The 15,099-nt window shown below is 35.3% G+C and overlaps 2 protein-coding genes across 2 annotated transcripts in view; both read right to left on the minus strand.

The window, feature by feature from the left end:
* Positions 1 to 15,099, minus strand: part of Xpr1 (xenotropic and polytropic retrovirus receptor 1) — a 124,878-nt gene that overhangs the window by 68,022 nt on the left and 41,757 nt on the right. The window lies entirely within an intron of this gene.
* Positions 4,219 to 4,536, minus strand: LOC105985012 (small ubiquitin-related modifier 2-like). Its single transcript, XM_013015426.1, has 2 exons — positions 4,375 to 4,536; positions 4,219 to 4,311 (listed from the first exon to the last, which is right to left on the minus strand). The coding sequence occupies exons 1-2, from the start codon at positions 4,534 to 4,536 to the stop codon at positions 4,219 to 4,221; spliced, it is 255 nt and encodes an 84-aa protein (XP_012870880.1).

Consider the following 15,099-nt stretch of genomic DNA (forward strand, 5'->3'; position numbering starts at 1 on the left):
AAATTTTTATTGTTACTACAAAGATGATGAACAGAGAGGTGCATTTTTGAAGAGAATGAATTATGAACCATATTAAGAGATTAACCAGTATCTCTTCATAGGAGCACAAACTTTTGATCAATAAATTAAATATTTTGACCTGGCAGATGGAAGAGGTGGTAAACTACTGGATCTGCAAGTATTTTATTTTATTGGTTAAAAATTAGAAAAAAAAACACATCAGAAAGAATAGTGTACAGAAACAAATTGAATAAATGTGGAAATTCAGATTAAGATAAAAAGAGCTTCTACTCATTGATAAAAAATGGGTTACACAAGAAGTCTTTCTTAAGAACTACACGAAAAGCAGAGAAGATAAAAGATGATACCTTCACAAAATAAAATGTTTCTATTCTATAGGATACTTTATAAACAGCTTTTTTAAAAAAAAGCAGCAGACATGAAAAATATATTATCTGTGGTTTTCTAAAACACAGAAGACTCAAATGCAAAACATATTTCAATTTTTTTACAAATCACTAAATAATATCCAATTTCATAAGAAAAATGGAAGGATCAAAACAATTCACAGAAAATGAAATAACGGCTGACAAAGAAATGAAAGAATATTCAACATCCAGACATCATATAAATGTAACTTAAAAAACCACAAACTAATATTTAAATTCAACTATTTAATAAAATGAACTGTTTTTAAAAATCAAAAATAAAATACATAATTCAACCACTACAACTGAAAAGATTTTAAGCTGCTAACATTTTGGCGATGATGAAGGTAAATGAATTCTCCCTTATGACAGATATATGAGCTTGTAAAAACTTTTAGGAAGATAATTTGGTGGTAGCTATTTAAAAATTCAGTATTTTCAATGCTACATGTAAGCTGGGTGCCAGTGGCTCACACCTGTAACCCTAGCTATTCAGGAGGATGAGATCTGAGGATTGTGGTTCAAAGCCAGTCTGGGCAGAAAGTATGTGAAACGCTTATCTCCAGTTAACCAACAGTAAACCAAAAGTGGTGCTGTGGCTAAAAGTAGTAGAGCCCTAGTTTTGAGATGAAGAGCTCAGAGACAATGCCCAGGCCTAGAGTTCAAGCCCCACCACCGACCCCCCCCACCAAAAAAAAAAAAAAATCAGTGCTACATGTAGGAAATACATGTTAGTGGTAGAATGTCAGCCTTGAGCAAACAGGCCCTGAGTTTAAGCCCCAGTACCGGGACAGACAGACAGACAGACACACATACACACACAAATCTCTACACAAATGAATATTTGCAGGAGTGTTTACATACCATTGCTTTCAATGGTGATAAAGAAAACTGATGGTCAATAAAGGGGAGTGGTTAAATGAATTGTGATACTATTATATAATACTGTAGTCTAATCAAGTACATGAGAGATGTATGTACAGGAGTCACATGGGCTAGCATCCACTTCTGAGACTAACTAGTCTCAGATTAATCTCCTCAAAGTCTTCCCAATGATCCAAAACATGAAAGCAGAGGAGACCTGTGGGAGAAGCCCCTTGTCCTGATTCTGGCTTTACTCCTTCCCCAACCACAACAAAAAATAAAGAAGCTTGATTAAGAAAACTAAACACTACAATTATAACACTGTAGCAGTCATTATTAAAAATTATATACAAATAACATAGTATGTATAAAATTATAGAGGAAAAGAATTAAAATGCACAACCTGATTCCATTTATGAAAAATATATGTAAAAGTTAAAAATATTCTCTATGTATTCACAAAAAAGAAGATTGAAAAGAGGCTACCAAAATGTTAACTGTGGATGCCTCCTTTAGGCATAAAGTTACAATGTCTATATTCATCTGATCATATAAATAGTGTCTATCTAAATGAACTCCTGGAAATGGAAACAAAAGGTTTCTACTTCATTGTTCTTTTTGTTTGCTTTCTGTCTTATTTGTACATTTATCTGTCTTTGGGAGGATGGAGAGACAAAGGGTGAACAAATGGGACAGTGATACTCACTAGACACTATGTTGAAAATGAACTATACAACTATAGAACTATACAAGTGGGGATGGGAGGGAAAAACTGGGAGAAAGCAAGGGAAGGGGTGACAGGGGTGACATTGTCCAAAAGGAAATGCACTCATTACCTGGCTTATGTAACTGTATTCTCTCTGCATATCACCTTTATAATAACAATATGTAATTTTTAAGAGGAAAAATAAAAGAGCAGTAGATATGAAAGGGAATCTCATTTTGTTATCTATAATTATTGTATTGTTTGAATTACTATGAAATGATATTGATGTATACATTTTTACAAATGTATATATTTTACAAATGTATAATATTTTACAAATATTAACAAGAAGAAAAAAGGAAACATGTCACATTTAAAACTTTATATACAGTAAAAGGCTAATCAATATAGTTAGTTGGAAAGAATTTATCAGAATGTAGAGGTATAGAATGATTAAGCCATGTATATTTCATTATACAATTTGGCAGAATGCCTATTCACAGAACATCAACTTTTCTTGTAAGATACTTCGTATAACTTACCTGCTGAATAATGTAAGAAAACAGTTATTCTGCATTTGAGAACCAAAGAATCTCAGCATTCAAAAGCCAACTAGCTCACCTTATTGTGTAGATAAAAAGACTGAGAGGTTCAGAGAGCCTATAGACAACATGAGTTTCCCCTCCAGCAACAATATTATTAAAAAGATAAATGAAAACTACAGAGTAGGAGAAAATTCATGTATTTAAAACTTTGTTTCTGAAAAGGGACTAGTAGCTAGACAACAATAAAAAAAAAGAGACAACTTTAAATACTGGACAAAGGCACCGATTGGGAGGAGATCTTCACTAGCCATACAACAGACAAGGGTCTCATATCTAAAATATACCTGGAACTCAAAAAATTAAATCCCCCAACAACAAATCCTCAAAGAAACAACTGCCCAATAAGTGAGTGGACTAAAGACTTACAGAGAAACTTCTCTGAAGAGGAAAGGATGGCCATTAGACACATGAAGAAATGTTCAACCTCCCTAGCAATAAAAGAAATGCAAATCAAAACAACATTGAGCTACCACCCACCCCAGTTAGAATGGCTATAATCAAGAACTCTAATAACAATAAATGCTGTGGGGATGTGGCCAGAAGGGAACCCTACAGCACTGTTGGTAACTTGTTCAACCACTTTGGAAAGTAGTATGAAAGTTCCTCAAGAGACTCCACATAGAACTCCCCTATGGCCCATCAATCCCATTTTTGGGCATTTACCCGAATGATCACAAAAAAGACCATACTAAAGCTACCAGCACAACTATGTTTATTGCAGCATTATTTACCATAGCTAAGATATGGAACCAACCTAGATGCCCCTCAGTAGATGAATAGATCAAGAAAATGTGGTATATATACACAATGGAATTCTATGCCTTCATCAGAAAGAATAACATTGCCCCATTTGTTAGGAAATGGAAAGACTTGGAAAAAATTATATTAAGTGAAGTAAGCCAAGCCCAAAGAAACATAGGTCCCATGGTTTTCCCTTATTTGCAATATCTAGTATATGTATGAGTCAAGCAGAAACGGTCAGATAAGCTGATGTTAGGTGAAGTGAACCCCAAAATAAGGACTCAAATGGTTTTTCTTTCTTTTTTTTTCATTTTAAACAAGAAGTTTATTTAAACAACAAGACGCTTGACTTGAAGGGAAAACTATCGAGGATTCTTTTTTTTTTTTAAGAGTGATTTACCCCTACTTAAAGACAGATTGCCCTACATGTAACAGCTATGTACAAAAAAGTTATAAAATTGTCCTTGGTTTTACAATGATAAATGAAAACATTAAAATTCTCCAATCAAACAAGGTATGCAATAATTTTTGGGTTTTTTCTCTCTTTTTTTTTTGTTAAAACAGTGAGAGCAAAATAACTTACTGAAATATAAAGATAAAAGCTGAATGCGCATGCCACGAATGGAGAAGGGGGATATTTTCACAGGACCAGTATTTTTCCCCATCCCATCTCCATTTGATGAACCAAAATATATCATTGGCCATTTAGTTAAAAAGAAAAAAAAGAAGAAAAAAGAAAAGCAATATGCAGTTACTTTATGTACAATAAAGGAATGGGGAAGGGGAAAATGAAAGAATAGAGAAAACTATACTGTAGTAGTGAGGATGTGGTGGAACCAAATTGCAGTTTTCTAATTAAGAAGGTATTCTTGGTCTATAAGAACAAAGTTCTGGAGCAAAGTAGCAGGTAGACACCTCCTGTCTGCTGCTGGAACACATCAATTGTATCTTCATCCTCCATTTCTAACTGTGCAAGTGTGTCTGTGTCATTGATTGGCTGCTCATCAAATCAGAATCTGATCTGCCTCACTGACAAACCCTGTCGTTCACAATAGGCTTTCATTAGTTTACTAAGTGGTGTACGCCTCTTCATCTTAAACTGCACCACAGAACCATCCTGCCCCGCCACCTTCAAATTAATATGATCGTTGTTCTCAGTCTTGACTCCTTCCTTGGGCTTTTCATCGGCCATCGCAAGCACCGGAGTCTCTCCTCAGATGCCGCTTCACAAAAGAGGTCCCGGGTCCGCACCGAACGAGCACACAGGCAGCACCACAGCGGCTGGAGGAGGTGGCAGCCTCAAATGGTTTTTCTTTCTTGCGATTGTTTCTAACATATTTATATTTCTTTATTGCTCTGTATGTCTCTCCCCCATGGTATAACCCCTGTTCTCACTGTATTTGATGTTGGTATAATTTGTGGAGGGGAAGGGAAAAAACAAATTGTTTAAATAGGGATACAGGAGGACCCATTGCAACAATGAGATGTACAAGACGTTATGTCGAAAAATGAACTTTGGCGTGGGGGGGGGGATAAGAGTAGGGGGATGATGGGAAGGGGAAACAAAGGAGGAGGCAACAATGCTTGAAGAAATGTACTCATTATCTTGCTCGTGTAATTGTAACCCCTCTGTACGGTATTTTCACAATAAAAATAAATAAAAATTTAAAAAAAACTGGGCAAAGGATCTGAATAGACATTTCTCTTAAGAAGACTTAGGAGTAGGGCTGGGAAGGTGGCTCAGTGGTAGAGTGCTTGCCTTGCATGCATGAGGCCCTGAGTTCGATTCCTCAGCACCACATAAGCAAAAAAAGCTGGAAGTGGCGCTGTGGCTCAAGTGGTAGAGTGCTAGCCTTGAGCTGAAGAGCTGAGGGACAGCGCCCAGGCCCAGAGTTCAGGCCCCACGACCGGACCCCCCCCCCAAAAAAAAAAGAAAACTTAGGAGTGTCCTCTAAGCACGTGAAAGGTGTACTTTACCATCAGTTTCAGCAACATGCATATCAAAACCACAATAAAATGCTATCTCCCATAGTCAATAGTTATCACTATAACATAGATGTAACAAGTGTTGATAAGGATAGAGAAATATTAGACCTCTAATATAGTGCAAATAAGTAAAAAAGTACAGCAACTTTATACATTAGTTTGGCAGTTCCTCAAAATGTTAAATATGTAATTACTATAAGATTCAACAATAGTACTTCTAAGTTGCCCCTAATGGACTACAATCCTTTCTGACAAAATAAGAGATTATCAGAGGGTGGGGATCAGGCTCCAGTGCATTTGGCTGCCAAGGGCCTTTGCCCTTGAGATCAAGCCTCAGTTACTACTTCTCTTTAGTTGATGATATTAATTTAAAAGATAAAGGATGACAAAACAGAGAGAACAGCATTTTAGGACTGAAAGAAGCTCACAAAGTAACAAGCAAACAGTAGTGAGATGAGATTAAAGTCACGGAGTCCTTCCACATACAAACAAAGGCCTTGTTAGGAGTTTGGATTTTATACTAAGTACCATGAAACTTACAGAAGAGTTTTTTTTTTTTTTTAATATACTATGTGCCATGAAACTTACAGAAGAGTTTTAAGTCCTCAGTGTATAAATAGTAGGAATAGTTCTAGTTTCACTAAATGATCATTTAAAACTGTGCTTCTGAGGAAATTAGGAATGCAGATGAAGAAGAATAATTCTACCTTTAATCAAGTTTTGAAATAATAAGGCTATGAACAGAATTAAACTGACTTTTTTCTAAAGTAGTAGTTCTCAATGTTAAGCTATGTTTGCTGCCCAGACAAATGGCAATGTCTGAAAACATTTTTGGTTGTAAAAAGTGGACATTTGAGAGAGTGTTAATAATCTACATCTGAGAGAGTGTTACTAATCTAATGAGTAGAAGCCAAAAATACTACAAATATTCTTTAATGTCCAGGATAGCAATTCTTTCTTGTTCCTACAAAGAATTATCCAATCCAAACAAAGAATTACCCAATCCAAAGTATTAGTAGTACTAAAGGTGAAAAAGTCAGTCTCTTTTAAGACCATGTGATTTTTTTTTTGTTTCTTTGGTATGTTCTTCCCCCATGGTATAACCCCTGTTTTCACTGTATTTGATTCCAGTGCCCTGCATCTTGTATATACATTTTTTCTAATTTGGGGAGGGGAAGGGAAATAAAAAAATGCTGAAACAAGGATATAGGTTGACCCATTGTAACAATGAAATGTACAAGATATTATGTTGAAGAGTTGAGGTGGGGAGGGAAGGGATGGTAGGAGAAAAACAAAGGAGGAGGTAACAATGCTCGATGGGAAATGTACTCATTAACCTACTCATGTAACTGTAACCCCTCTCTACAGTATTTTTATAATAATATATGTGTGTATGTATATATATATATATATATATATATATATATATATATATATATGGGGAAAAAAGAGGAGCCTTAAAAAGAAAAAGAGAAGCTTTGGGGGATAAAAGGTAAACAAATGAAGCAGTGGTGCTCAACAGATACTATGTTGAAGATGAACTATACACCTTGTGGGTGGGGACAAGAGGAACAAACTAGGAGAGAGTAAGGGAAGGGGTGACACTGTCCAAAAAGAAATGTACTTGTTACCTGACTTATGTAACTCTAACACCTCTGTATATCACTTTTTTTGTTGTTGTTGGTCATGGGGCCTGAACTCTGGGCCTGGGCACTGTCCCTCAGGCTCTTCAGCTCAAGGCTAGCACTCTACCACTTGAGCCATAGCACTACTTCTGGCCTTTTCTGCTTATGTGGTGCTGAGGAATCGAACCCAGGGCCTCATGCATGTAAGGCAAGCACTCTACCACTGAGCCACCTTCCCAGCCTTATACATCACTTTTATAATAACAATTGAAAAAAAGATACATTATATTTGAATAACTAAAACAAGTTCTATATAATAGCAGTGAGGGGCCAGTGGCAGCTGTTAAAGCCACTAAAGACCAATGAGATTTCTTTGAAGAATATTAAGCAGAGGGTATAGCAAAATGAGGGCATTTGAACAAGCAGTCTCTAAATCTCCTAACTCTAAATTTCCTATTCTGCTAATTTCAAAACTGCTATTTTTTGTAAAATTCGGAGTCCCAACTTTTATCCTAAGAGATTTTAACCAGGTGTATTTTTCAAATATTCTCAGAACACACACACGAACACACACACACATACACACACACTTTAGTACACACTAGTGATATGTAAGTGAAATAAAATTAATCCCAATAGCACTACTTCTGATACATGCTAATTATTATTCCAGGGAATATTTACCTAGTATCTGTCCTGCTAGGCAATGAATACAATAAACAAAAACAATGACAAATAATTCACACAAGGGCATAATTCAATGGTAAGGTGAGCAGTATGTGCTAATCAGTGACTTTCAAATGATGGTTGGCTCTTATAACCTCCAAAAGAATTCTAAATTACTAGTGGCGCTGTGCCTCAAGTAGTAGAACACTAGCCTTGAGTAAAAAAGCTCAGAGATAGCACCTGGGCCTCAAGTTCAAGCTCCAAAACCAACCCCCAAAAATTCTAAATTAGTCTTGCATATTTTTACATTATAAAAAAAGATTTCAACACATTCAAATAGTTATAAAAATGCAGCTTCTGATGCAGTGCAATTAAAATGACATGATTTAAAGTTCATATCTGACTTTAAATGACAAAGTAATTTGGTGACATATATTTGATAAATATATAAGTCTTTATCAAATATATAAGCTTATTACCAATAAGTTTATAACACTCCCTTTTCTTTGTGAACTTGTATTTTCATTTTACTCAGAAAACAGGATTTATCCTAATATATTTTTATGTCTTAAAGTCACTTATTAAACATCCTATCTTGGGCTGGGAAGGTGGCTCAGTAGTAGAGCACTTGCCTTGCATGCATGAGGCCCTGGGTTCGATTCCTCAGCACCACATAAGCAAAAAGAAAAAGCCAGAAGTGGCTCTGTGGCTCAAGTGGAAGAGTGCTAGCCTTGAGCTGAAGAGCTGAGGGACAGGGCCCAGGCCCAGAGATCAGGCCCCACGACCGGACCCAAACAAACAAAAACAAACAAAAAAATCCTATCTTACCTTCTACTTATTAAATATACATATATACTAAATATTACAATACACTTTTCTAATACTAGGTATCAAAATTTCTTCAGTATTGAGATTTCATTATAAGTCCTAGAATACACTGCATTAAAACAACATATTTATAAATATTAAACACAAAGCATTACTGGAAATTTGAAAATCTCATTTAAATCAACAGAGCTTCTACTGATTATATATTCATCAACAAATTCACATCATTGCTAAAATGATATGACATTCTTTCTAGAATAACAAATATTCATTGTCTTCTAGAGTATTATGAAGACTGTAAAATGAGATACCAACAACAAAAAGACTAGTTAGGCACTGTGCTACTGACTAGGGATATAGTGATCAGGAAGACAAATTCAGACCCTGTACTTTTGAGAGAAAGCAGATACTAAAGAAGAGAAACAGAGTAATAAAAATACACAATGCAAGTGAGCATCCCATTATAAAACACTAATTATTTAAAAATAAAGGTCAAACAAGCTTTTCTCAGGAAGTAACACTTCAGCTAAGATATAATGAAGAAACCAAGGTATATTGGGAAGGATTAGGTAACACTGAAAGTTGAGAGCATAGTTGCCTTGACAGGAAATCCAATATTGCTGACGAAATAAAATAAAGTACTATTAAAAAAAATGAGACTAAATTGAGTGGCATATGGCTGGGCACTTTTTTTTTTCCGTTGGTTGTGGTGCTTGAACTCTGGGCTTGGGTGCTACCCCTCAGCTCTTCAGTTCAAGGTGAGCTTTATACTGCTTGAGCTACAAAGCTACTTCTAGTAGTTTATTGGAGATAAGTGTCATGGAGTTTCCTGCCCAGGCTGGCTTTGAACTGAGTTCCTCAGATCTCAGCATCCTGAGTAGGTAGGATTACAGGTATGAGCCACCGGCACCCAGCTAAGGCACTTTTTTAATAAGTAGAGGATGAATACTAAGACTTTCATTTCTGGAAATAAGGGAGACTGAATAACCGGAGGTAACTTTCATACTCCAGAAAATCTAAAGATGCTCATGGTTTTCTCTCTCCTCCCAAATTCCTATGTTGAAGCTCTAATCTTCAATATAACACTATTTGGAAATGGGGACTCCATAAGGTACTTATGTTCAGATGCAGTATTGGTGGTAAAGTTCTCATGATGGCACTAAAAAAGAGGGAGAGACATGAAATTTCTCTGTATGTGCAAACCAAAGAAATAATATTTGAAGGCATAGTCAGGAACCTTACCTGCCCATGATTTTGGACCATCCTAATTTTGGACTTCCAATTTCTAGAACTATGAAAAACAAATACATAGGTCCCATGGTTTCTCTTGTTTGCAATAACTAGTATATGACTGAGACAAGCAGAAATGGTCAGATAAGTTGATGTTAAGCAAAATGAACCCCAAGTTAAGGACTCAAATGTTTTTTCTATTGTGTCTAACATATGTATAAGATATTTCTTTGTTGCTTTGTATGTCCCTCCACCATGGGATATAACCCTGTTCTCACTGTATTTGATGTTGGTATAATTTTGTGGAGGGGAAGGGAAAAAACAAATTGTTTAAATAGGAATACAAGTGGACCCATTGCAACAATGAGATGTACAAAATGTTATGTCGAAAATGAACTTTACAACTTTGACGTGGGGGAGGGGGGAAGGGAGAGCAAGAGGAAGGGATGGTAAGGGAAAACAAAGGATAAGAAATGCACTCATTACCTTGCCCATGTAATTGTAAGCCCTCTGGTAAGGTATTTTCACAATTAAAAAAAAAAGTTGGACAAAAAAAAAAAAAAAGAAAAACAAATGCCTGCTGTTTAAGCCATTCAATAGAAGGCAATCTGTTGTAGCAACCTGAGCTAGACCACCAACTCTAAATGTGTAACTAAAAGAAAGCAAGGGAAATTTTTAGAGGTCAAAAACATGAAAAAAAAATAGAGAGAGAAAATTTTCACTGAAGTGAAAGACTACAGCAAGGATGACACCAGAGATACTAATGAAACAATTAAAAAATTATTTAAAGCAAGCAGTATTTATACATAAGCATAATAACAAACTTAAAACCATATTTTAAGAAGAAAATACTGATTAAAAACTAACTGATAGAGATGTCATTTGCTGTAGATAATCTGAGATACATTCTCTGAAAGTAATTCCATGGCCCTACTATTGGAAACACCGAAGTTGATCTATTTTTTTTTCTTCCCAATTTATCTATGTGTTCTTTCAATTTTGTGTGCTACCATAGTGTCCTTCATTAAATCCTCTTCCTTTTGGAAAAATTCAACTAATACTTATTTCTATACCTAAAGTAATGGTACAGGAACATCACATCAATGGGGTAAATTAATTTCTACCTAAATTAATGGTATCTGTTACCGAGTGAATCATGTCTTGTGTTTAGGGGGGGCATGACTAAAATTAACTACTATGTTTATAATATTTTATTTTACAATTTAAAAGCATATAAGCAAAAGAGTAAATTGATTAGAATAAATGTAATTCTCTTCATGTGATTTAGCTATTGCAATAATCTTTGACCCAGCCTATAATGCTAGCTAGCTACTTAGGAGGCAAGATCCAGAGGACTGCAATTTGAAGCCATCCCCAGCAGAAAAGTCCACTGGACTAAATCTCCAAACTAATGAGCAAAATCAGGGCTGGAGACATGGCTCAAGGAGTAGAGCACTAGTTGATAAAGCAAGTGCAAGGTCCTGAGTTCATAACCCAATACTCCTTCCCCTAGATCATACCTTTAATTTGAGGTAGGAGGTATTTAATCCCACTTTGGCTTCGTCAGTGTCAAAGTAATCATTTGTTCTTTACAAAACAGAAGGATATGGTGTGTGTACTAAGGCTGTAACTCTGCATCCTCACTGACACTTTCATAAGAAATTTCATCTTTAGTGTTTAAAAAGCATCAGATTAGGGAAAATAGGAAAACAATGATTTCTAGACAACGGAAGAATAGGAATTCTCCTTTAGAAAAAGATAAAACCTATGCAAATGAAAATTCCTAAAACATAGAAATTTTAACTGGAAGTTCCTAGAAAAACTACAAGGAATTCCTTGTAGTAAAATTCCTTAAAGTAAAATGTCAGAGATTCTGCAAATGATCTTATTGTTGGTAGCGGTGGTTGTAGGGCTTGATCTCAGGGCGTGGGTGTTGTCTCTGAGCTTTTTTGCTCAAGGATAGTGCTCTACCACTCTGAGCCACAATGCCACTAGTGTTTCTCTGGTGGTAAATTGGAGATAAGAGTCTCAATGGCCTTTCCTGCCCAGGCTAGCTTTGAACTGCAATCCTCAGATCTCAGCCTCCCTACTATTACAGGCATGAGCCATTGGTGATCAGTTATTTTTTCTTAAAATATTTAAACTGGTTCATTTATCTTAAAGAAAGTTAAGGCCTAGTGCTTCTGAATACTAAAATCTATAAGAGAGGAGATTATGACAGTAATGCTTTCCTGTTTCAAAATGCCAAGAACTAATTAGTATAGTCATATTGAAAGTGACAAAACTTATTATTAGCCATTTTAAGTGTTGCTTTTTATTAAATATTTTAATTGTTGTTATAAAGGTGATGTACACAGGGTTTCTGTATCCCATTGCAAAATCAGGTAATGAGTACATTTCTTTTTGGACAATGCCATCCCTTCCTTTGCTCTCTCCCAGTTTTTCCCTCCAGTTCCCAACCCCAAGTTGGATAGTTCATTTTCAACATAGTGTCTACTGAGTGTCTTTGAGCTTACTGAAACATTTAATCATAAAAATTTATTCACAAGAGGAAGTAAAGTTCTTTGCTTTGGGAAGTTTCAGAGTATCACTATGAACAATAGCTTAGAGCCTTTAGGACAATGAGAAATAATTGCTACCAGAAAGGACTCTGACATTTGAACAGAGTTGAATAGATTCTGTCATCAGAGCTCTGAATCCCTGTAGCAGTCTATGTGCTTTGCATACTCACTAGTTTTACCTTTAGTATTTTAAAAAAATTTTCTAAAGGATAGTATACCTAAATTCTACAAGGTAAAATTTTGGTTATGATTTCATTACACAAAATCTTCATAAAAATCCTTTTTCACAAAAGAATTACATAAATGTAATCACAGTTACATTTCTAATGTAAACTCAGGTGGAATTTTCCCAAGAATTACAATAGACTTGAATGCCACTGTAGAGATTGAGGGTTTCATACAGAAACATAATTTCTGTTTATTGCAAACATGAATCTTCTTTGAATGACAAAGAACCACCTCCACTTAGTAATAATATAAGGTCTCTACAAATTACAGTCCTCAAACAAAACAAAACTCTACAGTTATCCTAGGTTTTAGATCAAATCACTACTAACTTTATTTTTTTGTTAGCTTTTATTATACGAGGAGAGGCATTTCATTGTTACATCTCCATACTCATTAATCTTTAAAAAAGAAAAAGTTTCAGCCAGCTGCCAGTGGCTCATGCCTATAGTAAAAGCCTGAGAAGAATGCAAGTCTTTCAGCTAGACTGAAGAGAAAATGGTGTACTCTATTTCTATTCCTGAAATAAGTCTGTTGGTCTGTTAGTTTACTCTGTTTTTTTCTTCATCCTCTCTCATGACTCAGTTTACTTATACTAGGGAAGATGAGATCTGGGAATTGAGGTTCAAAGCTAGCACAGGCAGAGTAATCTGAGAGACTCTCATTTCCAATTAACCAGCAAAAAGCAATTGGAGGCCTGCTTCAGTCACAGCACCATTCATGAGCGAAAAAGTTGAATGAGAGCAGGAGCGTGGAGTTCAAGCCCTAAGCAGTACCAGAACACACAAAAATGTAAAATAAAAATAAAATTTCTTGTACTAAGAGTAATAAAACTTTGAAATTTACAAAATTATCACTACTCCTAACATTCATGACAATTTAAGCAATATTTTGGATTTTTTCTGTAAATAATTGTGCATGTGGTATTTAAAATTACAATGATTTCTATGTGGCTTATATGCTTTTATGTAATATTAGGAGCACTTCACCATGTTGTAATATAGTCTTAATTTTTAAAAAATTTTTATGGCTTCTCAGTGTTTTACTTTCTTTAATTTTTAAAAAATCTTTTGAAGATACTAGGGTTTTAACTTAGGTCCTCAAGCTTACTAGCCATGACATCAGTCCAAGAAAATTAAATTCTACATTAAGTCAATTAATGGTGTGCTAAAGTCTATCTCAGGGGTAATTTGTTTGTATTTTGCTCCTTTATCCTACAGTCTCAAATTTCTACTCCCAAGAATTTATTGTTCACTTGAAGAATGTAAGTTAGTAATCTGAAGAAAATGAGACTGTTGAAATAAGACTCAAGTACTACAAAAGGGTGTATACACTTGAAAACAAGGTCAGATGGACCTTGATCTGAAATTTTGAAGGTTAGGGAAGATGAAGAAGTTAGGAGGAAAATAAGAGACATAGGTAAATTAAATAACTGACTTGGTCAAACTGGTGAAAGGAAGGAAGGAAGGAAGGAAGGAAGGAAGGAAGGAAGGAAGGAAGGAAGGAAGGGATTAAATTGGCTGGAGTTGAGGCAAAATGTAAAGATCACTGAGAATTTGATGGGCTGTCTTGTAAGGCAAATTTACTTGAGCCAGTCCAAATAGGTGTATACAAATACTGACTCTATCTGCAGCACTGCTAGAAGGTTAAAGAAGTAATGCATGACAGCCTTTGCCATACAGAAAATTTCCCATAAATACTGATGCTGAAGAAAAGCCTAGAAACCAGATGTTTGGGTTGGATGTAACATTGGGAAGCTAATTTAGATATTTAGAAAGTTGTAACTGTTAAATCAAATCCTTAAATTCATAAGAGAGTTGGGCAGAAATGGAAGGTAAAGGAAAATCAAGGGCACTGAAACAGACTAAATATTAAAGGGTTTAGAGGAAAATGACTCATATATATGCAGCAGCAAACTAGAAGTAACATAAGTACAAAAAGCTTACGACTACCATTTACCCACTGGCCCTGGATGTATGCTGTCAATATATTTAGCAAGTGCACTGTTGTTAGACTCAAGACCCAGTTTGCCAGATACAAGTGGGGATGGGAGGGAAAAACTGGAAGAGAGAGAGAGAAGGGAAGACATGGTTCAAAAAGAATTGTACTCATTACTTATTGCAATTCATGTAACCGTAACCCCTCTGTATATCAACTCTACAATAACAATAACTTTTTTAAAAAAGACACTTGCCAGTAAATGAGTAGGAAGTGTATGTGTTGGGGGGAGGCAATAAAAATCTATTGAGGTTCTATTATGTACCAAATGTTATGGACAGTATCCTGGAAAGGTCCATTACCATCCAGATATAAAAAAGAAAACTGCAATATAGAGGTTATGCTATTTATTTTAGGCAACAGGAATAAACAGAGATCTAATCTTAAACCTATGTTTAAAGAGCTAATTCTTTCCACTATTCCTAGAATGTAGCAATTTAGGAGAAGTGAGAGAAAAGAACTGCTTCTTCTTCTTCTGAATATGTTGTAGTTTCCAATCATTACAATTATATCTTCTTTGTATTTTGTCTATTCAAAATTTAACCATCTTCAAAGTTATTCTTTTACAAAGCACTGTGATTCCATTGAAATAATCTTAGAATTTGAAACACCTGAGATATTATCAGATATGAAACT

Source organism: Dipodomys ordii, unplaced genomic scaffold (genome assembly GCF_000151885.1).
Source record: "Dipodomys ordii isolate 6190 unplaced genomic scaffold, Dord_2.0 Scaffold27, whole genome shotgun sequence".
Lineage (NCBI taxonomy): Eukaryota > Metazoa > Chordata > Mammalia > Rodentia > Heteromyidae > Dipodomys > Dipodomys ordii.